Source organism: Perissodus microlepis, chromosome 6, assembly GCF_051167445.1.
Source record: "Perissodus microlepis isolate ML-2025 ecotype Zambia chromosome 6, ASM5116744v1, whole genome shotgun sequence".
NCBI lineage: Eukaryota > Metazoa > Chordata > Actinopteri > Cichliformes > Cichlidae > Perissodus > Perissodus microlepis.
The window spans coordinates 24,106,507-24,130,443 of NC_140466.1; the positions used below are offsets into that span (position 1 = coordinate 24,106,507).

Below are 23,937 nucleotides of genomic sequence, written 5' to 3' on the forward strand. Positions count from 1 at the left end.
TGAAATACAGACTCAAGTTGACAACCTTTTAAAGGCAGGTGTTATCGAAGAAAGCTACAGCCCATGGGCCGCCCCAGTTGTTTTGGTGCGAAAGAAAAATGGTACGTGGCCTTTCTGTCTCGACTATAGGAAACTCAATGCAGTGACAATCAAAGACTCTCATCCTCTTCCAAGGGTTGATGATGCACTGGATGCTCTGTCAGATTCTGCCTGGTTCTCCACAATGGACCTTCAACATGGCTATTGGCAGGTTGAACTGGAAGAGAAGGATCGTGAGAAAACTGCTTTCACAACCGGCAGTGGACTTTACCACTTCACTGTTATGCCCATGGGACTCACAAACGCTCCAGCCACATGTCAGCGGTTAATGGAGATGGTACTTCGTGGCCTTCCCTGGAAAACCTGCTTAGTGTATTTGGATGATGTCCTCATTTACAGCCGCTCTTTCGCAGAACATCTCCAGCACCTGGAAGAAATTCAGCCTGACCCCAGAAATGTGAACAGTGTGCAAGCCTGGCCTATTCCACAAACAGCGACAGAAGTAAGGTCATTCCTTGGACTTTGTTCATATTATCGCAAGTTCATTCAAAACTTTGCGCACCACATGTCCCCCTACATGCTCTCACTGAAAAGCATGCAACTTTTCAATGGACTTCTCAGTGCCAGGATGCATTCATGTATCTGAAACATGCCCTCTCAAACCCTCCAGTGGTTTCATTCCCTGACTTCACATTGCCATTTTCTCTGTATACTGATGCTTCAAGCACAGCTATTGGCAGTGTACTAGCTCAAAAACAGGGACAGCAAGAGAAAGTCATTGCCTATGCTAGCCATGCGCTTACAAAGGCAGAAAGAAAGTGGTCGACTTATGATCGAGAACTCTGGGCCATTGTTTGGGCAATTAGACATTTTCGTCACTATCTCTACAAGCAGCCATTTGTTATTGTCACGGATCACAAGCCCCTCCTGGGTCTTCGGAAAATACCCATTGACAGTGATAGAACTGGTCGCCGTGCTCGCTGGGCTCTTGAACTCGATCCTTTTGAGTGGACTGTGATTCATAAAGATGGCCACCGCCACCTCAATGCGGACCCACTGTCACGTCGCCCTGTCACTGGTGAAACCGTAGAGCAGGACACAGTCTGCACTGCTTCTGCTACCTTGAAACCTGAAGAGAGGTGCGTAGGTCCTGCAGGCCCGCCCAACCATAGTCCCTGCAGTACTGACCAAAAACACATTCCATGCAATGACTTTCCTGATCCACGACTGCAGTGTGCAGCGCTATCTGTTTCATCCACATTTGTGCTTGAGCTGCCTGAAGATGATCTCAAAAGTGAACAACAAAAAGATCCTGTACTGTCAGAAGTCATTGGCTGGAAAGCTAAGGGTCAGAAACCACCCTACTGGCGTATGAAAAAATGCCCACCTCAGGAAAAAGTGCGATGGCATGAGTACTCTAGACTTACCTTTCACAATGGCTTACTCTGTCGTAAAGCTTTCAACCCGTCCCAAAAGTCAGTGTTGCATCAGTTGGTTGTTCCTGAATCTTTAAAAGACACTGTCCTACAGCTGCTGCATGGCAACCCAGTGTCCGGTCACCTATCAGCAGATAAGGTCCTGAAACGTGCTCAGCAGCTATATTACTGGCCATTCATGTCACATGACATCAGAATATGGTGCACACAATGCACTCCATGTGATGCCAGACAGAATCCCACACCTCATCACAGAGCTCCAATGAAAACAATTGTTGCTGCGGAGCCATTTCAAAAGGTGGCAGCTGACATACTTGAACTCCCCATTACGAGTCGTGGCAACAGGTATGTGCTCGTTGTTCAAGACTATTTCTCGAAATATGTCAATCTCTATGCTATCGCAGACCAACGTGCCACAACAGTTGCAAAATGCCTGTTTGACAACTTCATCTGTCAGCACAGCGTCCCTGAAATGCTACACACAGACCAAGGACGTCAGTTTGAATCTGACCTGGTGAAACATCTGTGTCAGCTGCTAGGCATCCAGAAGACACGGACCAGCCCATATCACCCTCAATGCGATGGGATGGTTGAGAGGTTCAACCGAACACTTATTGACCAGTTAGCTAAGTTACTCCTTCAGCAGCCTGGCGAATGGGATGACTGCCTCAATCAAGTTGCTTTGGCTTACAACACCAGTCCTCACTCTACCACGGGGTTTACGCCATTTTTTCTCACACATGGACATGAGGCACGGATGCCTGCTAATATGCTGTTGCCTACCAACATGCCAGCATCATCTACTTCTGCTTCTCCTGCTGACTACATCACCCAGTTGACTCAGAGACTTCAGTCTGCCTTCAGCACTGCTGCATGGAACAGAGATTGTGCCAACAACCAGCAGAAACAACTGTACAATAGGGGCATCAAACACACTCCTTATGTTTCGGGTGACTTGGTGTGGTTAAATGACCCCACTACAGCAAAGCAGAAACTTGCTCCACATTGGAAGGGCCCCTTTGAGATATTGGAGTGCCTTGGAACAGATGGAGAAAACCCTGGTGTCACGTACAGGATTCGCTACCTCCTGGACCAATCAGACAAGACTCAAATTGTTCACTACAATCGTCTCAGGCCTTACAAAGTACCTGTCCCTAAAGGTGGAACCAACTCACCTGCTGGTGACATACCTGTACAGCCCCAGATTCCACAGTTGACTGCATTATCAGGTGCTTTGCCCTTCACAGCTTCAAAATCTGCAGCTGAAGGGAGCTGGAATGTTCAGGGCCGCAGCCCTGCAACCTCATCAGACCCTCAGGTTTGTCAGCCACCACCTCTAAACCAGTCACGACCCCATTCCCACTCTCCTTTGTCCCCTTCTCCTCGGTCTGAGACTGTAACGACTTCCCCTTCTGGCCATGTGGTGATACACCAATCAGACATTGTCCCTTCAACTCCTCATCGAGTATCTGGTGTTTCACGGCGATGTGGGAGACGTCAAGTTGTGCCTCCCAGATACCTCAAGGACTATGTTTTGAACTGAACTTGTTTTTGGTTTTGCTGTTGTTTTATTGTTGTCCCCTTTGCTCGCAGCATGTTGTTTTTTCCTTTTCTGTAGGGAAACGGGGACGTTTCTTATGTGAGGGGGGGCGGAAAATGTAAAGTGTAGAAGTAAATTTAAATCTAATTTGATATACAAAGAGGTGTTTACAAAGGTTATAAAGCTAGTTATGTAGCTATTTGGTGGTTACGTGTTTTGATATTTACATGTTTACATGTTTGAATGTTTAGACATGCATGTTCAAACCAGTAATAAGTATGTGTTATATCTACCTGGTTGTTTTCCCTGTTTTGATCTGAGTATAAGATTTCCTGGCTTCTGAGAGGCCAGTGAAGTATTCATGAGGGCGGCACACAGGAAGTGTGGGTTGTTGTTGCTGTGTGCTGAGAGTAAAGAGGCTGCTAAAAAGTTATCCGTCTCCATCTTGCTGTTCCTAATTATTCAGAGAGATTCCAAACCATCTAGTGAACCCTCACATTACACTCGTATCGATATTGAACCGTTCGATACAGTGCTTTCGGTTCGGTACGCATATGTATCGAACAATACAACATTTTTAATTTATTTTATCAATTTTTCTTCTGACGATGCTGTCTGTGTTGAGAGCTCAGTGGATCTGCGTTCGACTACTCCGCCTAGGCTGCACTGTCGAGCGCAGATCCACTGAGCGCAGCACAAGCTAGCGAGACAGAAGCTAAGCTCGTTGCAACATGGCAAATTGAACCTCCCCCACCCTCATTCAGATCTGGCCTTTGGAACTATTTTGGTCTTCATGTGAAGTATGACCCTGAAGGTAAGCGTGTCATGGACAAAAGTAAAACAGTATGTCGGATGTGCCACGCAATGCTCAATTACATGGTGGGAACTAGTGCGTTTGCGCAGTTTGCTCGTTAATAACGTGTTGACACCGTCCAGCCCCATGCACGGGCGATCCGTGGTAGCTCGTTAACGGAGATTTGCCGTGTTGTGGCGTTAACGTCATTTCAACGAGATTAACGCTGACAGCACTAGTGGGAACACAACGAATATGACTGCACATTTACGCCGACATCATCCTAGTGCAAAGACAAGTGGAAGCAGACAAAAAGAACAAGCACGCATGCTACAAACTTTACCCGAGTCATTTAGACAGCCGTTAGCACATGATTCTCCTTATGGGGACCTGATATGTTTAATATGCTGCTGAGAATATAGCCCAGAAGAAGCGTATAGTATAGCTTTTATTTTGGAAAGAGCCATTTCTCTGTAATAAACTCTCTTTTCCAAAGATGAGTGATTTCTCAATCAGATAGATTTATTATTTTATCCCTTTGTTGTTTCAGCAACAACAACAAATTTAAAAACTGTACGTTTGAGTTAAAATATATATTTATAATTTTAATAAATGACAAATTAAAAAAGCATGAACATTTTTTTGTATCGAAAAAACATCGAACCGTGACACCAAAGTATCGAACCAAACCAAACCGTGAATTTTGTGTATCGTTGCACCACTATTAAATACAGTGCTTGTGTAGCACTTATTTCATTGCTTAGTAAAATTAATTTAAATATCTAACAATAAATCATCAAGTGAAAAGGTTTTTTGATCACAATTTTATTTTGTTTGCAAAAAAGTATACTTTTGTTATTATTTAAACTCTTATAACCTAATGCACATAACAAGGTCATAATAAAATAACGTGATATTTAGAATGATTTATTATATGTACGAAACATACTGACATATATGTAACTTTTTATATGTTGAAAATACACACTTTATACACACTTTTAAGAATCATAGTTTCTAGTTAAATCATTAAGGTGACCTCGGTGGATGGAAGCCAGATATAATGGATTGTTAACATGACCTCACTCTACACCCCTACAAGGCTTTTTTTTTTAGAATTCACTCAAAGCTGTTCGAGCTATCATGAGAGAGTGATGACACACGCACGCACGCAAACACCACCAAAATGTAACCTCCTTGGTGGAGGTAGTAATGGCTATTCACAGGGCAAACAACAAATATTTCCTTTTATACAAAAAAACTGGAGTTAGGCAAAACAGTATGCACCGATAAATCCAATAAAAAGGAAAAACAAAAGCAGATATTTCCATACAGCACATAGAGTAGGCTACAAATCATTAGACTACTTTATATTTTACCGAGCAAATTGCCACACATCCAACCACAACCCGAGAATTTAAAAACGGTGATTCAGAGCAGAGGAGGTGCTAAAACTCTGCCGACTCAGACTGGTGTGTGCTACAGTAAAGAGGAATCTTGAGCAGGCTGCTGGGAGCTTAGACAGGACAGATGAACTAAAGCCTCACTCTCGGTGTCGGAGGCTTCCTGCCAGCAACCATCTGTTGATTTGCTTGTTGTGCACAATGAAGGATTATGTAATACAGACGCTCTGAGCATCTCTCATTAAGGGAAAGACTTTAAATTGTACTTTGAGCTGCTTTTTTTCTACAGTTTTCTTCTGTCTTTAAACTACTTGCTGTTCTTGTAAAACACTTAGTCACACGATTTTTATATACGAGAATGCAGTGATTTGTGAAAGACTCCCAGGGAGAAAGGATATATTTACAATGTCTGATTTTTATGGGTTTTAGTATCAGATGACATTGTGCTTTGTATAAGCCTCTTAACGCAACTACAATTAGAGTAATTAACGGGGTGGCTGCTCAGCAGTGGTCGAGCGGCTCCTCCTGTTCACATGATCCACGACCAAGATACTGAACAACAGAGTTTGAGTGTGTGCGTGTTAGAAAAAAAGGCATATATCAAAATTGCTGTATGAATGTGCGCATGATTGGGTGGATGAGCTTATAGTGGGAAGAGGTTTAGGTAGCCACCCTGAGTATAAAGGTCCTACATAAGTACCAGTCCATTTATAATTTTGAAGGCATGGGAAAAAAAAGTTTCCAGTTTATTTATGAACTGGAAACTCATATGCCATAACATTGCTACATCATTCATCATTCTTAAGTACTTGTACTGAGTTGTACAGGGAATTACATTACATTTTAAAATTGTTGTAATGAACCATTTATGATTTTAATTACTACTTTAGGTCACAATTTTCTCATCTGAATCATGTTACGTTGAATTTTGTGACATTGGGCCACTTTAGAACAGCCACTTAAAACAAACCTGCGCATGTGTTTGGATTGCAGGAGGAAGCCGGAGTACCCACAGAGAACCCGCACAGGCACAGGAAGCACATGCAAGACCCTGCCGCTCGGCCTTCTGAATGATCAATATTAAATACTACATAAAAAATATTTACCTAATTCCAGACTTAAAAGCAATCTTTTAAAGACTCTGAAATGGGGACATTTGTATCTGTTCTGAAAATCCAGCATTAATCTGCCCTGTGTGATGAGGAAATGACACATCAGACAAAATGACTGTAGAACTCAGTTTCTAGGGACACGCTCCCCATGGTGGGTCACACCTTGTATCTGTCACTAGAGAGAGTGGCTTTATTCACACTGCCATCCCAACAAGCATCTCAAATACACAGAGTACTGCGCAGGACTGTTTAAATATCCCAGTGATTTAAATGCTATGAATCCATCACAAAGATAGCATGAGAGTAATAATAATAACTCCCAGTCAACAGCTTCTATATTTTACACGACAAAAGATTAAAGAGTCAAAGTTTTAGTGATTTATATCAGGATCAGCAAAGTGAGTTTCAAGCCAAGAAGCTTATAAAAACAAAAAAACCAGGAAAAGTTTTTTTTAAAATTTATTTATCAGGATTCATCACTTAGCGTTTAAAGTGCATTGAAAGAACTGGGCATTATATTCATCATCCAACTAGCAGTGTTTTCAATATTAGCACAAACACAAATATTAGATGGCAGCTTTCTCATAATGAGCTTATTCGTGCTGGAGTTTCTAAAGCAAACAATACTTTTAAAAAATGAGCGAGAAAACAAAAGCTTTTATTTGGACTGAAAACAGATGGTAATATCCGGCTGCACACAACGTTATGTTCAGACTCTAAAGGCCACTTGCTGTCACACTTCTTTATCTGAGTTTCTCCCTATGAGTCTCCTCACGCTCATAAAAGTTTCACATAGGATGAAGACAGTTTTAAAGTTTTTAAACAGGAGTTTGAACTAAGCTTTACTTCCCCAATAATGTAAGGTAATTCTCTCTACCTGATAACATACGTAATGCTTCCTGTTTTGCACGCCTATTTTTCAATCTGTAACCTTAGAGACACACGCTCCTGGCCTGCGGATATATGGTTTTATTAAGCATGACCATATGGTAGAGGGGAAAAGTCACTGTGAGACAACATTTGCCTTTGCAAACACAAGATAAAACTGCACCACTTCTTGTTAAACGGTAAACAACTTGAAACATAAAACTGCCCAAATCTGTAGACCTTTAAACAACCGTGTACGGGCAGCATAATCTTAATAGCTAACAGAGACGAGGAAAGGCATAACAGGGCAAGTAAGGTTTCCCTAAGCCTCGACACTTATCTCCTTCTTCTGCTCACAGTGACGCAGTGAGAGCAGATAAAAATAGCTGCTTCTAAAAACAGGAGGGCAATGTCGGAGACTTAGGCTGAACTAGTGAAAGATCTGTGTCTTTCAGACCCACTTGGCCAAAATGTGGAAGCAAAGAGTGGATTAATACTGAATGGGGTTAATTTAGTTGGCACCAGCCTGTCCGGGCTGTGTGGTTAATGTCTTTAAAAGGATCTAGGCCTCCTGTAGACATCGCTGAGGCACTGATTACTATAGATTTACATCTTTATTAACAGCAGTGGACTGAAGGAAAACTAGCTGAGACACAAAGCAGATGCTGTGGCTTTGACAGAAAACAGCAGTTCCATTAAACATATTTAAGCCACATTTTCAAACACACCACAGAGACAAAAAGAGTAAAATGACAAAATTATGTCATTTTGATGTGACAGCATATGATAGCCCTCTGTCATAGTAACGCAACACATTTGCCAGCTTGGGAGTGTTTCAGTAGCTAAGCTGCCAGAGCAGTGATGGCAAGATCTGACATGAGAGCACAGACTGTGAAGACTGAATCTGAATCAGCTATCAAAACTCACCTTCTGCCTGTGGATGACGGCTACTGAGCAGGGTATTGTGTTTTGCAACCATAATATATGTGGTCCCACTCTCTTAATCCCACTAGATAACTGGAAAAAGACTAGTTTGAAGCTCAAACCTATGTAACTCTGCACATATGAACCTATGAGATAATGAATGTTGGATATCTCGGAACGACTAGTTAGTTTTTTTGGTTTTTTTCATATGTGCCACGATCTGAATGGTTGGAAACAACAGTAATAATTTTCCAGAAGTGAGAAATCCTTGTTTACATAATGAATAAGTTAATTTCTACATGGGTTATTCAGAAACCCAAATTATCTCTTTAAAGTTGAACAAAGCATTTAGACAAATCAGGCTTGAGAAGAAAGACTTAAACCGGATAATGCCATGCCGAGTTTCTGCCTCTAGCAGCTGTGGATTTTACAGCCCAGCTGTGTTGGCTCTGGTCTGCCCTTCTTTCTCTGGCAGCAGCTTCATTATCCATTCTACATATTAGGACCTGTTTCTTTGCCACAGCCCTCTCCATTACCTTCCTTCCTCTCTACCAGCTTTATCGCTGTACCTCTCCTGGCTGCCTTTTCTTTTCTCTTAAAGATGCCTTAGTTTATATTTATGTCATGGTTGGAAGCAGGGCAAGAGGTAAAAATAGATTGGTGCCTTTTATCTGATGCTCCAGGTAAACCAGGTCTGCACACTGGAGTCTTTGTGAGAAACAGAGGAGGAGCAGAGGATGTTTAATGGTCATATACCATAAACACACAGGCTGACTGAAAAAAAGTAAAACCTTAAAACTTTGCTGTGGGAAAAAAAGTCACATCTATGAAGCAGCAGTAGTCCAATGTTGGTATCCAATGAGTTCTGGATCCCACTGTTTGGTAGGAGACTGATGGTGGTGGTTGGAGTGAACCAAAGCAGTAAAAAAGAAGAAAAAAAAGTACGGAAATAAAAAAGCAAAAACATTTTTTAAGGAGATGAAAGAGATCTGAGAGTTAATAACAGTCTTGTGGCACTAGCAGCAGTTTTGAAATTACATATTAATATAGATATAATATTAATTCACACAGCTTTATCTCTATGCTCCTCCAGTCCATCCAGCCCAGGGTCCTACATCATACCTGGTACGACATAGTATGAGTCACACAACACGTGTGACAAAAGGAAACAAAACACTCACAGATAAATTTCCTGTCCTCTGCTGTTTTAAATGTTCATTATCAGTGATTTGTAGGTTCATTTACAAAACTTAAAAATAAAATGACATGAGTAAGTCACAGGATGAGACATACAAGTCTCGTGAAACTTACACCAACATGGCCTACAAGTAGTTTTTATACATCTCCTTTCTGTGTGGACTGATCAGCGTTTGTGACTGTGATTTGCATTTTTAGTTTGAACATCTGTTTCTGTACAGATCCTTTTGTCAAACAGCCTTCGGGCACCATGTTGTCGTTTGCAACAGCCAAAGATTTAAGAACTACAGGAGAGAGGAATAGCAGGAATTTTCCCTTTGACTTACATTATTGATTTTTAGGGATTGTGGGTAAAACTAAAGATCTATGATTCTCTTTCAATGTGACTTTGAGGGGTAGATTAAAAAAATAAACAAAAAACAAACACTACAATTGTTCTACAAAGCTGTTAGCATGTAAATTATTCTGCATGGGGTGCTATTTAAACAACCCTGTTTGTCCAATTACCGTTAATCAACATGGCGCTTCTGGCAAAACAACGAGGAAAGACCTGACTCTAAGAACCCAAAGTGTTGTTTTCATGAGATTTTTACACGGATTATGTCACCAAAATGTGATGGGTGTGTTATTAGATCATTTTGCATTTACTCGCTTTAGTCTTTAAGTGCTTGCTTTGCATGTACTGACTGTGTTACCAGTCAAAAGATTGGTTTGCTGTTCTTTAGTGTCACACTGAGGAGCGATTGTCAGACTATCCTTGTCTTACACTTTCTGAGAGTCTAGAGGCTCTTGTCTTATTTGATTAAATGCAAATACCTTACAAAGTGGGGACTCTCCATTCAATAACAAACTGGTTTGACCGGTTTCAACATTGAATAGCCATGGCTAACTTAAAACTCGGTTTATACATGTATAATAAAGAAAGTTGTACTCATCTTCTTCTTCTGTGACGGTAAAAACAAACCCAAACCAACATAGCTGGGATGCTGTGAAAAATGTAAATATAAACGATGCAATGATTTGAAAATCTAACAAAACCATGTTTCAACCAGAACAGAACTTAAAAATAATGTAAAATTTTAAAACCTTTTATTTCATGAATAACTTGAAGACTTTTTGAATATACAGGACATAAGATCATCAAATTATTCTCAAACTCAAAATCAATGGATGCGCGTGATCTTTGGGTCCTCGGGCGGCAGGGCATCACAAACAGGCATGATTCTACTCTAGAAATCATTATGGGCTCAGAAACCCTTCCAGGAATCATCATTATTATCTGTGCACACCGTTCACTGTGCCATCTGCAAACACAAGTTAAACAACCTCTGTCATAGAAACAAGCCATGCGTGAACATGATCCAGGAACACCGCCGTCTTCTGTGGACCAAAGATCGTTAAAAATGAACTGAGGCCAAGTGAAAAAACTGTTCTGTGGTCAGATGAATTGAAATTTGAAATTATTCTAGGAAAACATGAATGCCCCATCCTCTGGACTAAAGAGAAGAGGGACCATGTGGATTGTCATCAGCGTTCAGCTCAAAAGCATCTCTGATAGATAGTATGGGGCTGCATCAGTATGAAGCACATCTCTAAAAGCACCATGAGTGCTGAAAAGTCCAAAAGAAGAAACTAAAATATACCAAAGCAGACCTGGGACTGTTGAACTGTTAGAATCCTATAACAGACAAGAATGGGACAACATTCATGGCCCAAACGTCCAGCAGCTCGTCTCCTCAGATCCCAGATGTTTACGGACTGCTGTTAAAAAAAGAGATACTGCACACACACACAGGTTTTTTTTTTCTTAAAACTGTAAATTTTCTCAAATTTTGTGTTTTTTGTGTTCTAAAAATGTGGATAAGCGAGGGGTTTGACATTTACAAATCAATGCATTTTGTTTTTACTTCCAAAGCATAACTAGTGCTTCTTCAGAACAGCAGGTGAAGCCCACTCAAAGTCATCCTTTACACAGATGGGCTTATTTTTTCTTTTCCACAGTATTTCTTATTTATTTACAAAAAAATGTGGGGAATAACTTTCAGCATATGTAAGGACATTAACCTTATTTAAAATACTGTTTTTATAGCTTTACTCCATCATCATCTGCACTGGAAGCTGATTATTGTGTTTTATTTCTTAGCTAGAATTTGTAGCATGCTTTGAGGTAACCAAACAAGATTTATCTGAGGAATAAAGTGTCAAACAACGAGAAGAAGCAGAAGCTCAAATGGACAATCTGTGACCATTGTTCTCAAGCTCTTTGTGGCATGCAGCACTTTGGAAGCTGGAAAAGTTTCCCCTACACTTCCCACCATGTTTTTAATCAGCAGTTGACAATAAAACACCAGCAGACTCTATGCCCCACAGTTTGAAACCCACCCTCATTTATGTATGCTTCTGTGGAGTAATAAAAAAGTATAGCTCAGGAATAAAACATACAGTATATATATTTATCCCAACCTAATAGTATTCCACTAATAACACATCTGGCAAATATATGGCCATATCTGATCGAGGAGCTCCTCAGGTGTAACACACTGATGACACATAAGGTTTGATGTGATTGCAGTGAAGCAGAAGAGCTCGCAGGCTTCACTGCAGGGATGAAAGCCACCGATCTTGGATGGAGACTTAATAAGCTGAAGATTAGTTGCATGTGGGCTTTCAGGGCTCAGTAACACAGCCGGGACTATTTTGTAGTAGATTATCTGTTCTGCCTGAAGGAGTCTGGGACAGTGTTAGGGAAAAGAGTTGGCATGCTGTCTCTTACCTGAGTGGGACATTGTTATGGTGTCATTGGCGCTAGTGGAGCCCACGTTGTATATGACAACTGCAGAGGCGTTGTGGTTTGCGACATTACGGATTTTCTCCCGGTAAGTGCAGTTCCCCGCAGCTACCAACGCCACCCAAGGGGTGTTTGGAGGGGCAGGAGGGAACCTGATGTTTGGGTCGCACCCCTGTCTGTCCTGCAGGAGGGCCGGCACCAGGACCAGACCTCTAGCTTCTTTCTTAGGGGAGTGCTCGCCATACCGACCGCACTCGGTTTTCTCCGTCCTCACCTGCGATGTGACGGGGTCCAGGTAGGTGATGTTAACGAAAGCTGTGTACCACTCCTCCTTCTCTGCAACCGTGAAGTCCAGGCACAGCAAGTGGACGAAGCAAAACGACACCAGCCACGTCGAGAGAGCCAGACTGCGGCAAGCTCGGATGAGGGACGGTGCCATTGTGCGGCGGCTGCTGCTCTTTTTTGGGAGGGAGGATGGATGGCGAGCTCCGTGTGTCCTCCTCCACCTCCTCCTCAATGCAGAGCTCGCATCAAACCCTCTTTTAGATGCTTCAGAAATGTATCAGACCCACATAACGACCAGGATGCCAGGCGGCAGCCCGAACAGGCCAAGTGTGAAAAGAGTTTGTCCACGGTACACCACCACCTGCAGGAGAAGGGGACTCTGTGTTGTTGTTCCCCGTCAGCTGTTTTCCTTCCTCGCCCAGGACTGGCTCGCTGCTCATCAGCACGTGCCCTGGGCGTGGACAAGATGCCGCTGACCGACCACGACGTCATGTGATGAATCTACAACTGTTAGAAATCACGGCAGGATATTATAGGGTCATCCTTCCATTGGAGAGCAATTTAGGCTTTAAAGATAGCAGCATAAATAAATACATAAATAAATAAAAACAATCGAGCTTCTAGGTTATATTTTCTTTTATATATTTAAGAAAAACAACAAAAATAAAATCCATCAAAAAATGTCTTAGATTTTTGTAATGCTTTATTTGTGCTATGCTTGAGACAGCCAAATGCTTGGGAACCTAATAAAAAAAAGTAGATCTTAAATATCTAATATTGCACTGTGGGCTCTTTTCCACAGCCTGTCTTTTGTCCATTTTCTCTCACCTCACACCCAAACAGATCCCGAGCCTCGTTCCGCCTGAGGTTTCTTCCTGTTAAAAGGGAGTTTTCTCTTCCCACTGTCACCAAATGCTTGCTCAAAGGTTCGATTGCTGGGGGTTCTCTGTATTATTGTAGGATCTTTTAACTTACAGTATGAAGTGCCTTGAGGGGAGTTATGTTATGTTAATTTAATTAATTATTTCCCAACTTTTTAATATTTATTTTCCAATCCTTGCTCAAACAGATAATTCAAACTATTACAAATGAAATAGATCAAATCTTTGTGAGCTAAGAAAAACACTTATGAATGTTTTATTTAAAATGACCTGGTAACAGGGTTAGAATTAGAGTAACACGTAATTAATTAGAGTAATTATGGTAATAAATTACATTTATTTGTGGATTATGATGTAAATTTGACAAAGAAAATCCCAGGACCAAATATTTTGTATGTTTGTATGTTCTTTCAAAACATGTTTGTAATATTTGTTTTACATGTATGGTAACATGGTTGCAAATCACTGCTAATATGTGTTAAAAGTGTTTTGTCTGAAAAAGGTGCAGTTGTTGAATGTAATGTACTGTGAAAGTCAAGGATAAATGTAGTTATATAAAGAAAGGAAGGAAGCTTTGGGGGGTTTTTTGTTTTGTTTTTTTGGTAATATGGGGCAGCCCCTGATGTATTTGTTGGGGTTTGGCTGATAAAAGTGCTTAGGTATAGATAAAAGCAATGTATGAATGTGTGGGTGTGATTGGGAGAGTGAGACTTGCAGCAGAAAATGCTTTAATGCTCAATATCTACCAGTCCATGATATGGGCAACAGGGATGCGTTGGTTAGAGTGACACACCAAATCTAGTCAGAAAAGACAGAAAGAAAATACAAAATATGTCAAAGACGACTAACTTTTGGTCTGCATATGGTGTTAAAACATGATCCAATCATCTCACTTCTTCTTTGACATATCATCTCATTGTTGTTCTAAGCTACATAGGTTTCAATAACAAGGTTGCACATTTGTTGCAGTGCATAATTACTATGTTGATATTAACTAAATGGCTTCACAATTACAAAAGACGTGTCAACAAAATCAAAACATCAAAAAGTGGATTTAAAGGTAATTTTAATGGTTATATATGAAGCACAATTTGATTTAAAAAAGTTTTGATTAAAAAAAAGGCATTTTGGAGAATTCTATTTTATATTTTGGACTTTTTCCTAGCTGCTTTTTCAGCAGCTAGGTTTACATCTTGTCTCAGGACAAGTGTCATTTATGCAACATGTATGGGCTATTTTCAAGGGTGGTACAGGAAATGTCCTGCAATTGTAGAGCTCCCATTAGCGTTAGCACATGGAGTAGAATTATAAGAAAAACTGGAGCCAAACCCATTCGAAAAAGAAATGATCTTTTACTGGTTAAATTTAGATCTTATTGTAATATATACTCTATTATATATCATATAGACTATATCATTATTATTGCAAATGTTTATTGTGTTATTTAAAGTAGGCCATATTGTATATTTATGCATTACCACTGCCCTATAAAAAAGTAAATTATTTAACTTCAATCATTAAATGAAAAGAGGTGACGCTAAGCCACCATAACCAAAAACCAGCATGTGTGGAACGAATGTTTTTAGCCGAGTGTTCCGGCGAACACATTTTCAGGACGGACCTAGCTGCGTTCTCTGAACTGATCATTTCGGTAAAGAAAAATACAAAAAATAATCTATTTTCTTTTTAATTACGCTAGCGTGTAACATTTAGGAACACTTAGGAGGTTCCTTTACAGTCTAAAAGTCATGTACACATGTGTTGAGTGGTGTTATAGTTTATTTTAAATGTAATTTGCTTATGAGACACCAGCTCAGTCAGCAGACACGGGAGCTGCTAGCCAACATGAACAGAAATGTCAGAAACTTTTTATAGTTGTAGTGCTTGTTGTCGTAATTCACCACCCGTGTCGCTCGCTGTAGTCCCTGTGCATCTTATTGGAAAAGCACTGAAATGAGATATCAGCTAAGAGTTGCTCGTTCTTAGCTGAATTTCACGCAGAAGAAGTCGCCCAGTTTCCTCCCGGCGTGGTTCACCCCGTTTGTCCGTGTTTGCAGGTGACGGAGTCAGTGTCAAGCTCCGCGGAGAACCAGAGATGCCCAAAAAGAAAACCGGTGCCCGAAAAAAGGCTGAAAGTCGGAAAGAGCGAGAGAAGCAAATACGAGCCAACAGGGAACATGTTGACGTGGCCAAACACCCCTGCAACTCCAACATGGTGTGTAGCTGCGGTAGCTGATAGATGCCCAATTAAAACAACAGCAATGTATCTAATCTTTTATACTGTTACATTTTTGCAGGAATGTGACAAATGTCAGAGGTAAGTGATTTTATTCACTTATATAACCAATGTGCAACTGCAGATTCTCCATAATTCTGAGATAATTAACTTTTTTTTTTTTAACGTTTCTGATGCCACATGCTAGAAAACAGAAGAACAGGGCTTTCTGTTATTTCTGTAACTCGGTGCAGAAGCTGCCTGTCTGCGCGCAGTGTGGTGAGTACACTGCACATGTTATTTGAGTAATGTTGGAATGATATTCATTTTAAAGCTAACACTTCCTGCTCATTTGTGGCCTTCACATCCAAGCCCATTCAAAAATGTGCCAATTCACAGCCAGCTCAGTGATAGCAAGGTCCCTGAAAGGTCTTAAAAAGGTTAATATAACCTAAATAAGCAACACATTGTACCAGGTCATTAATTACTTAACAAAAAGTAAGTCCAAATTCAGAAGTATTGTGTGGAAACATTATTCACACCCCTGGATTCATTAGCTTGTAGAACCAGATTCAGCAGCAGTAATGAAGTAATCATTTTCTAGCTTGACTGGGCTGTGATTGGGCCATTCAATCATCTTAATGCTTTTTTTAAAAAGCCATTCTGTTGTACACTTGCTGTGGTTGGCTCAAGCTTTAGATGTCCTCACCTTTGACGGTAGAATACTTTGGTGTACAGAGGGTTTTACATGCCTGTAGAATCTTGGATGTTGCTCTCGGGTTTTTTGCAGTTTCACGGAGCACTGCACAGACTGATCTGTGGGTGAATTTGTTGGAATCTCCACTTTTGGAAAGATTATGACATAGTGTTAACGTACCTGAATGCTCCAGATCAGCAACCTGCCAAAGCTTCTGTTATTATAGAGGTGCTGACAGTTGCTGATTATCAATAAATCAAGTTCATTTCATTAGCAGTATCTGGCTGCTACTTACACTGTTAAATACTATAAATGCAGGAGGGATGTCATTAGTTTTTCCACACGTTTCTGCATGTCATGTCATGCTAAGGACTAGATGATTTTTTTTTTTAATGTGCTGATATGTAAAACAGTAGAATTGAAAGAAGGTTTAGTTGGTTTTTTTTCACATAACCTTACATGCTTCTACCATTACACTCCATTATTTTGTTAGATAGATGATGAAAACCACACAGTTCAAAAAGTTTGGCTCATGAACTCTGTGGTTTTGTTTTGTTTTCTTCTTCTCTATGCTCTTCTCCTTTATTATTCTGGTACAAGTTCATTTTTATTCAGCCTGTCTTGAAGCATGCTTAATCATCAATATAAGGAAATCCCAGAAAGTTTATTCTGTTATTAGCGTGTTTTTTTTTTTGGTTTTTTTTTAGCGTTATCAGAAGGTTTAACTCAGGCTTAGTGAAAGCTTCTGTATTTACTTTAATAAAGATATTTCTTGATTGAAGACAGTAGCTTTGGCAAACCTAGCTCCTTGAGAGTGATCGTAACTTGGCTAAATGTTGTGAAGGGGATTTTGTTCATGTATTACACTATTTACCATTACACTGAAATTATTTGTGTTCGTTTTATTCATCTGTAAAGTTTTCTTCCTGTTTTTAGGTAAAATGAAATGTATGAAGTCATCGGATTGTGTTGTCAAACATCCAGGGATCCACAGCACTGGAATGGGCATGGTGGTAAGTTTATTGTATATTTAAGTTTTCTATTCTACATCTGTTTGATTTATTTTCATTCAGCAATGTAATTTATGACTGTAAAAATTATATTAGGTTGACATTATTAAATGGAACATTGTTCTGGTAGATTTTGTTGGGAGAAATAATATTTTTATTTATTTAGTCTTTGAGATAAATATCTCTTTTTCAAGGGCCACCTGGCCAAGAAGATGCACCATGACAAAGTTACATCAAACATCAAAATAAAATAAAACAAGTCAGTTAATTTTGTCAGTGGTAAATTTAATTCAAATACAAGGTCCAGTTCATGAATAGCAGTGGCACCCTCTGTACTTTCCCAGGGAGACAAAAGGATTCAGCTTTAGTGTTCTCTGAAAGGTATTTCATGAATGAGCTGCAAAAGAAGAGAATGCTGTTCCAAGTTGGGTACTCTAAAGAGTGCCTGCAGCTGCTGTCAACAGTGTGACTCAGAGTAGAGCCTTGTGAGTAAATTATGGTATCATCTGCATAAATGCGCGGTTTAGGTTTAGGCATAATCTTCTCTATATTAATAATAAAAAGGAAGAAAAAACAGGGTCTAAAGTTGACCTCTGCGTGACTCCATTTAAAAGCTTCATAGAAACCTGACTTATATTCATCTGTATAAACACACTGTGTCCTATCTGAAACTAGCCTGTAGTCTTATCATTCTAACTGACGTCACTGAGCCTTTCTAACAGCAGCTCATGGTCATCAGAATCAGATCAACAAACACGGCAGCTTTCAGTCCAAGGCAATAATAATAGAATTTGTTACCAACATAGTTGCTGTTACAGTACTGTTGAGTTTATTTAAAATTCTAGAATTTTGGCGCAATTAGAAATTTAGGTTTAGGGCAATATTTGTTGAGGGGATCCCATGTTTTTAAAATAATAAAGTATAGGCAGCTTTCTAGATTTTCAGGGATGATGTTAATCTGAAGAATCTGATTAAAAAATTGTTTGTGAGGTTCTCAGGTCCAGATGAATTTTTTTGGCTCAATGGCTTTTAAACATTTTAAGATTGCCATAGAGGAAATAGGTTCAGGCACAAAGACGATACAAAATGGGAAAGACAGTTCAATGTAGAGCATCAAGACTATTCTACATTTGCATTAAAAACATAAGTAGCTGATATAAAATGTCCCTAAAGATGCTCAACATGTCTGCTTTATCCTTTATTTCAACTGAGTTATTTAAAATATGTTTAGACAGGGTGGAAATGGGACTGGACTATGATAGTGACTTTATTTGTTTCCAGAATTTAGAAGCATTTTTCAGGTAGATTGTACGTACAGTGCTGTGGAAATAAACTTTTGCTACATTTACATTTTTTAGATCAAATGATTTTTTTGTAATACAAAGATAATCTGAGTAAGTACAAGATGATGAAATGATGATTTAATTTATTAAGGGGAAATGGCTATTTGAGTCTACACGGCTGCATGTGAAAAGTATGGAAACTTAATCACACCCAGGTTGTGCAGCAGGACAGTGATCAGAAAACATACCAGCAAGTCTACCTCTGAATGATTTGAAAAAATAAAATGAAGGGTTTTTTTTGAGTGGACTAGTCAATGTCTGGGCTTATATCTGATGGAGATGGTTTGGTATGACCTTAAACAAGACTTATTTTGCAAACATTATTTTTTCCACACAGGGCCAGGTAGGTTTGGATAACTTTTTTTTGCCTTAACGAACGAAATCATAATTTAAAAACTGTAATATGTATTTCCTTGGGTTACCTTTGTCTAATATTAATATTTGCCTAAGGATCTCAAACTGAGTGTGACAAATATACAAATAAAAAATAAATTGGGAAGGGGACAAATTATTTTTTCACAGCACTGTATGTATTGATATTTGGAATTTCTAGTCAAGGTCCTAGTTTGATTTCTTAAAACTCTAACAGATCCAGTCAGCAGGTTCATTTGTGGCCTGTCTGTTTCAGCTGTGCCAGTGCAGAGCTTTATCGAGTCCATTTTAGGGAGAAAACTTCTAGTGCACAAGGTCAAGACCTGCTCTATTTTTAAATTCTGCTGCTGTGAGAATATTTTGCACGGGGCCGGGACTTGGATCTACATTCTCGCATAATGATAGCAGCAAACAAAAGACGTACTTTAAAATCCCACCGGTATATTAGGTTTATAATCAAATAGCATGGGAGGAGTCCTTTTACACAATGATAATGTCAGCTTTCAGAGACTGTAAATGCAGCAGGACCCTCCCTTGATATGTAAGGCCATTCGATGCCGAATAACAAACAAACCAAGAGATCCATGTTGCCAGCAGATTCCACAACAATCAGCCGCTCATCTAGATGTTGTCACTGATAGCAACAGCACTCCAGATGGCAGGCTAGGAGAATAAACAAGGCCTCAGGCACACCAACAGAGGTCGTCTACAACCAAGAAGCAGCAGCTTGTAGATTCTCTCTGCATTAATCTGGGGCTAGCTATTATTCAGGTGGTAGAGCAGATCAGCTACTGATTGGAAGGTTGGTGGTTCGATTCCTGGCTCCTCCAGTCTGCATGCCAAATATCCTTGGGCAAGATACTAACCCCAAATTGCCCTCCGATGCGTTCATCGGAGTGTGAATGTGTGTGAATGCTTATTAGTTGCACTTGAGTTTAGAAGTGCTTGTATGAGTGGGTGTGATTGGGTGAATAGAGCGCTTTGAGTACTCCGGGAGAGTAGAAAAGCGCTATATAAGAATCAGTCCATTTACCATTTACCATTCAGTATCACTCTGACACTCTTTATGCTCACGGTGCAGTGTTGTGCAAGTGCAATCAAAATGAATAATTAAGCTAATTAGCATATGATAAGGTGTGTCAAGGGTCCAGCTGGTGTTCAGTAATCAGTGTCTGTTTTTGCTACATGCCAGTAAACTCATCAGCAGGTTATTTAAACATAAAAAAAGAAAGTACAATTTCTGATTTTGGTCCTTGTTATTCTCCTACTCAATCACAAGGGGGCAGTGTGCGACTTCTGTGAAGCTTGGGTGTGCCATGGTCGGAAATGCCTGAGCACTCACGCCTGTTCATGTCCTTTGACTGATGCCGACTGCATCGAGTGTGAGCGCAGTGTCTGGGATCATGGTGAGACCACCCCTGTTTGATTGTTTCACCTGCTTACCTAAGTAGAGCCACTGACTGGTTTAACTTCTTAAATAGGAGGGCGAATCTTCCGCTGTTCCTTCTGTCAGAACTTCTTATGTGAGGATGATCAGTTTGAGCACCAGGCAAGCTGCCAGGTTCTTCAAGCAGAAACATTCAAATGTAAGTCACACTGTCATTCAGTGGGCTTTTTCAATGGGGTGTTTAAAGCGTATCATTTCCATATGAGCAGATAATATCCAGAGGGTACATGTGCAGTAGTAATGTTACGAATGTGTTTTCATAATATTGTTGTATTATTTTAGGTGTTTCCTGTAATAAACTGGGACAACACTCCTGTCTGCGGTGTAAGGTGAGGAAACAGTCTGTGAAAATACAATGCAAAAGGATCACAAGCATGTTTGTAAAAATAAACCCACGTTATCAACTTGCATTACAAAACTGTTTGTAACAACAAAAGAAGAACGAAACAAATCTGATAAGACGGTTACAAATTCACATCGTTGTTTTCATGTGGTTTTGCTTTTGGTTTTTCTCCCTTTATCTGGAAATATTCCTTGTGTACAACAGACACGTAACTGAAACTAAACATCAAAGAGCTTTTAACGAATAAAATGGCAAGAAAGCGCTCCAGGCTGGCAACAATGGACCTGCTGAAAATAGCAGCCGGAGCTCATACTGCCTTTAGTTGTTCCTTGTGCTTAGTTTAACAGTTGTCAGCTAATCTTACAGAGGTTAAAAATAAGTTGGTCCTATCAATGACCTATAAGAGTCGTTGCTAGGCCAGATAGTCGCAGTGCATACTTTTACTGAAGTGCACAAGTGAAGGAATTTGCCAGGCAGCTCATGACAATATGTGTAGCCAAAGCATACTTTTGCGATAAATCACCTCTTAATGCACAACAAGTGAGTGTGCTTATCCTTAAATGTGTATATATAGAGTAATGTTTGTTTATTTGTACTGGAAAATTACAGGATAAAGAATTGCACTATAAAATATGCACTGCATAGACAGCCAGTGCCAATTGAGTAAATCATTGACGTGCATTTTCTCAGGTCTGTTTTAAAGCTTTAAATTAAAGCTACCCTCACATGCCCATTTGCACACCAAATATTACACATTACATTAGCCTGCTGTAATCACTCCTGCTCATCATGCTAGCTGAAAGGGATGTCTTCTCAACACTGTAAATAATGCTGATCCTCCCTCAAAGCAAAGTTTTAGCTGGAGCTGTTTATTAATTGAGCGTATATGTTCTGCTGGTCTCCTAGCAACCAAACCACATTTCCTGAGCATGAGACTCTGCCCCAACTCCATATAGACAACAAACAACAAGACTGATTATACTATGATAAGATGGTAATTTTGACGAATTTACGCCAGCTGAACTTTAGCATGCATTTCTGCACAGAGAAGCCATGTTTATTGAGGATATTAGAATGTAGGAATGACTACAGCAGACATTCAGGTTTATCAGGCTTCATCAGGAACAAAATAAAAACATATGGAGTGGCTCACAACATTTACACAAGTGCTGCTTGCGTGGCATTGTGCCACAGTTGCAATCTGATCAGAAAGCATTTGAAATAGGAACTCTGCTTTTTGGGGCAGGGGTTATTTATTTATTTATATTTCCAATTCAATCTTTTTTTAAGAGTACAGTCTGTATCAAAAAGAGGCAAAAGACAGCTGCCATATATTGGTTACAGTGAGTGAGGATCTCTGAATTTGAGATTGGAGGAAGGGAATACGATCGAGTTTTTATGGATGAACAGATGTGGATGAATGAGCTTACTCCTCTTGCCTAAACAAGCCTGAACTGTTACTGCTTTGCTTTCTTTAGTTTTGAAGTTGAGCGAGAACTATGCATCGATATCATGTTCATGCACCAGCGTTTCCATGCCATAACTGACTGAAAGTTGAACTGTGTCTTGCAGGCTTGTTACTGTGATGATCACACTAAGAGTAAAGTCTTCAAACAGGAGAAAGGAAAAGGTCCTCCGTGTCCCAAATGTGGTCACGAGACACAGGAGACCAAAGATCTAAGCATGTCAAGTGAGTGTTACACAGACCTTTAAACGACTGGAAGTTGTTTAGTTGTTTTTCTTCCCGTAAAGCTCCTGTTTCGGGGAAGTTGCCACAGCTGCTACTTCCCTGCAGACTGTGTTTTGAAAATGAAACAAAACCATGAGGGGAAAAATAAATTCTTTGTTTTTCCCCAGAAGTCATGTACACAGTGCAGCTAATTGTATTTTCTAGAGAATTGTTCATGAATATTTGGGTTTTTCTCCAATGCTTATTGCTGTAAAAGCAGAGTCTGATGTTATGCAATTAAACTTTGATCTTGGAAGCGGTGCCAAACACGTGTTGGCCACATTGCTGTTCTCTCAAATGTGCTGCCAGGATTTGATTTCTATCTCTAAAACAAAAACCCTGCTCAGTGAATCTGATATTTGTAGCTCCTCACAAAGAGCTTTAGCAATATTAACATTTCACTTCCGACATGGGACAGAGGCAAAAACATGTGGAAGGATCACAGCAGGGTCATAGTCATATATTGACAAGAGGAACAAAGTGATATATAATCAGTTAAATTACAACCTGAAGGCTTAGAATAAACATAGCTTGCAGAGAATTACGCAGACTGTATCTTACAGGACCTTTTCTTTGTCGCTTCACCACCATGCGTAATGACACCAGAGCTAACGTTGACACCTGTGCATTGTTCACAGCGCGCACCTTGAAGTTTGGTCGACAGGCCGGTGCCGACGATGACGACGGTTACTACGACGGTGCGTCCGGGTACGATGCCTACTGGAAGAACGCAGCGTCCGGAGGTGGAGACCAACAAGACGACTACGGAGAAGACGATTACTACGAGGAAGACGAGTATGAGGAGGACGAGGAGGAAGAGGAGGAGGAAGAAGATGAAGAGGGCGAACAAGAAACTGCGTCCGAGTCGCTGGCTGGTCTTAAATTGGATGGTGCTGCTGCCTAAGCTGATGGTGACTGATGAGCTGGTGCAGCTGGAGCACGTGGTCCTGTAAACCCAAAGGATCCTCAAGAAAGCTTTAGATGCACAATTAAGACTGGAGATGAATATTAAAGCTGATGTGATGTTTTAACTTTACATATGTTACTTTGAAAGAGAAAATAAAATTTTTTAAACAATATTCAAGCAGCTGTATAGAGACAAAATGAATAAAAGACTCAAATAACAGTTTCAATTTAATTTCAGTTTCATAAATTAAATACCTGCTATTATAAGCCTGACTAAAAAATTTTGATGGTGCTCAGAAAGCTTTAAGTGCCCTGCTTTCTCCTCTGTTTTTACAGTCAAGCCTGGGTTAAGTTATGAAACTGCTTCTGACTCTTTGCAGTGATTTTTGATACAGGAGCAAAGGCTGATCTTTGTATTTCCACACTAATGGTTGTCACATTTGCCCACCATGTGAATAGTCCCTGGAAACTCAAGAAGATGATGTTACTCCTATTGGTGGCGTGAAGCTGGCACACGTAAGAGGGTTGTTTATGCCATATGGCGGTGAACTTTTAAAGAGCTTTTTTTGGGGGGGGTCTTCACTTTCTTTCAAACGCGGTGGCAACCAGT

The 23,937-nt window shown here is 40.1% G+C and overlaps 2 protein-coding genes across 3 annotated transcripts in view; one reads left to right on the forward strand and one right to left on the reverse strand.

Annotated features, from left to right (window-relative positions):
* Positions 1 to 12,897, reverse strand: part of rnf150a (ring finger protein 150a) — a 26,244-nt gene extending 13,347 nt beyond the window's left edge. The window contains exon 1 of the mRNA XM_084931615.1: positions 12,085 to 12,897. Within this exon, the coding sequence (XP_084787741.1) occupies positions 12,085 to 12,538 (454 nt within the window). The 5' untranslated portion in view covers positions 12,539 to 12,897. The remainder of the gene's footprint in view (positions 1 to 12,084) is intronic.
* Positions 12,304 to 23,554, forward strand: noazfp (nucleolar atypical zinc finger). Of its 2 annotated transcripts, none has more exons than XM_084931617.1 (10): positions 12,304 to 12,394; positions 15,323 to 15,480; positions 15,563 to 15,582; positions 15,689 to 15,759; positions 17,114 to 17,190; positions 20,182 to 20,308; positions 20,384 to 20,488; positions 20,632 to 20,678; positions 22,265 to 22,382; positions 23,060 to 23,554. In XM_084931617.1, exons 2-10 carry the CDS (start codon positions 15,361 to 15,363, stop codon positions 23,323 to 23,325), a joined length of 951 nt encoding a protein of 316 aa, XP_084787743.1. In that variant the 5' UTR covers positions 12,304 to 12,394; positions 15,323 to 15,360; the 3' UTR covers positions 23,326 to 23,554. The 2 variants fall into 2 exon arrangements, with proteins under 2 accessions (XP_084787743.1, XP_084787742.1); XM_084931616.1 differs by lacking the exon at positions 12,304 to 12,394 and adding an exon at positions 14,711 to 14,916.
* Positions 23,555 to 23,937: the final 383 nt, after the last annotated feature.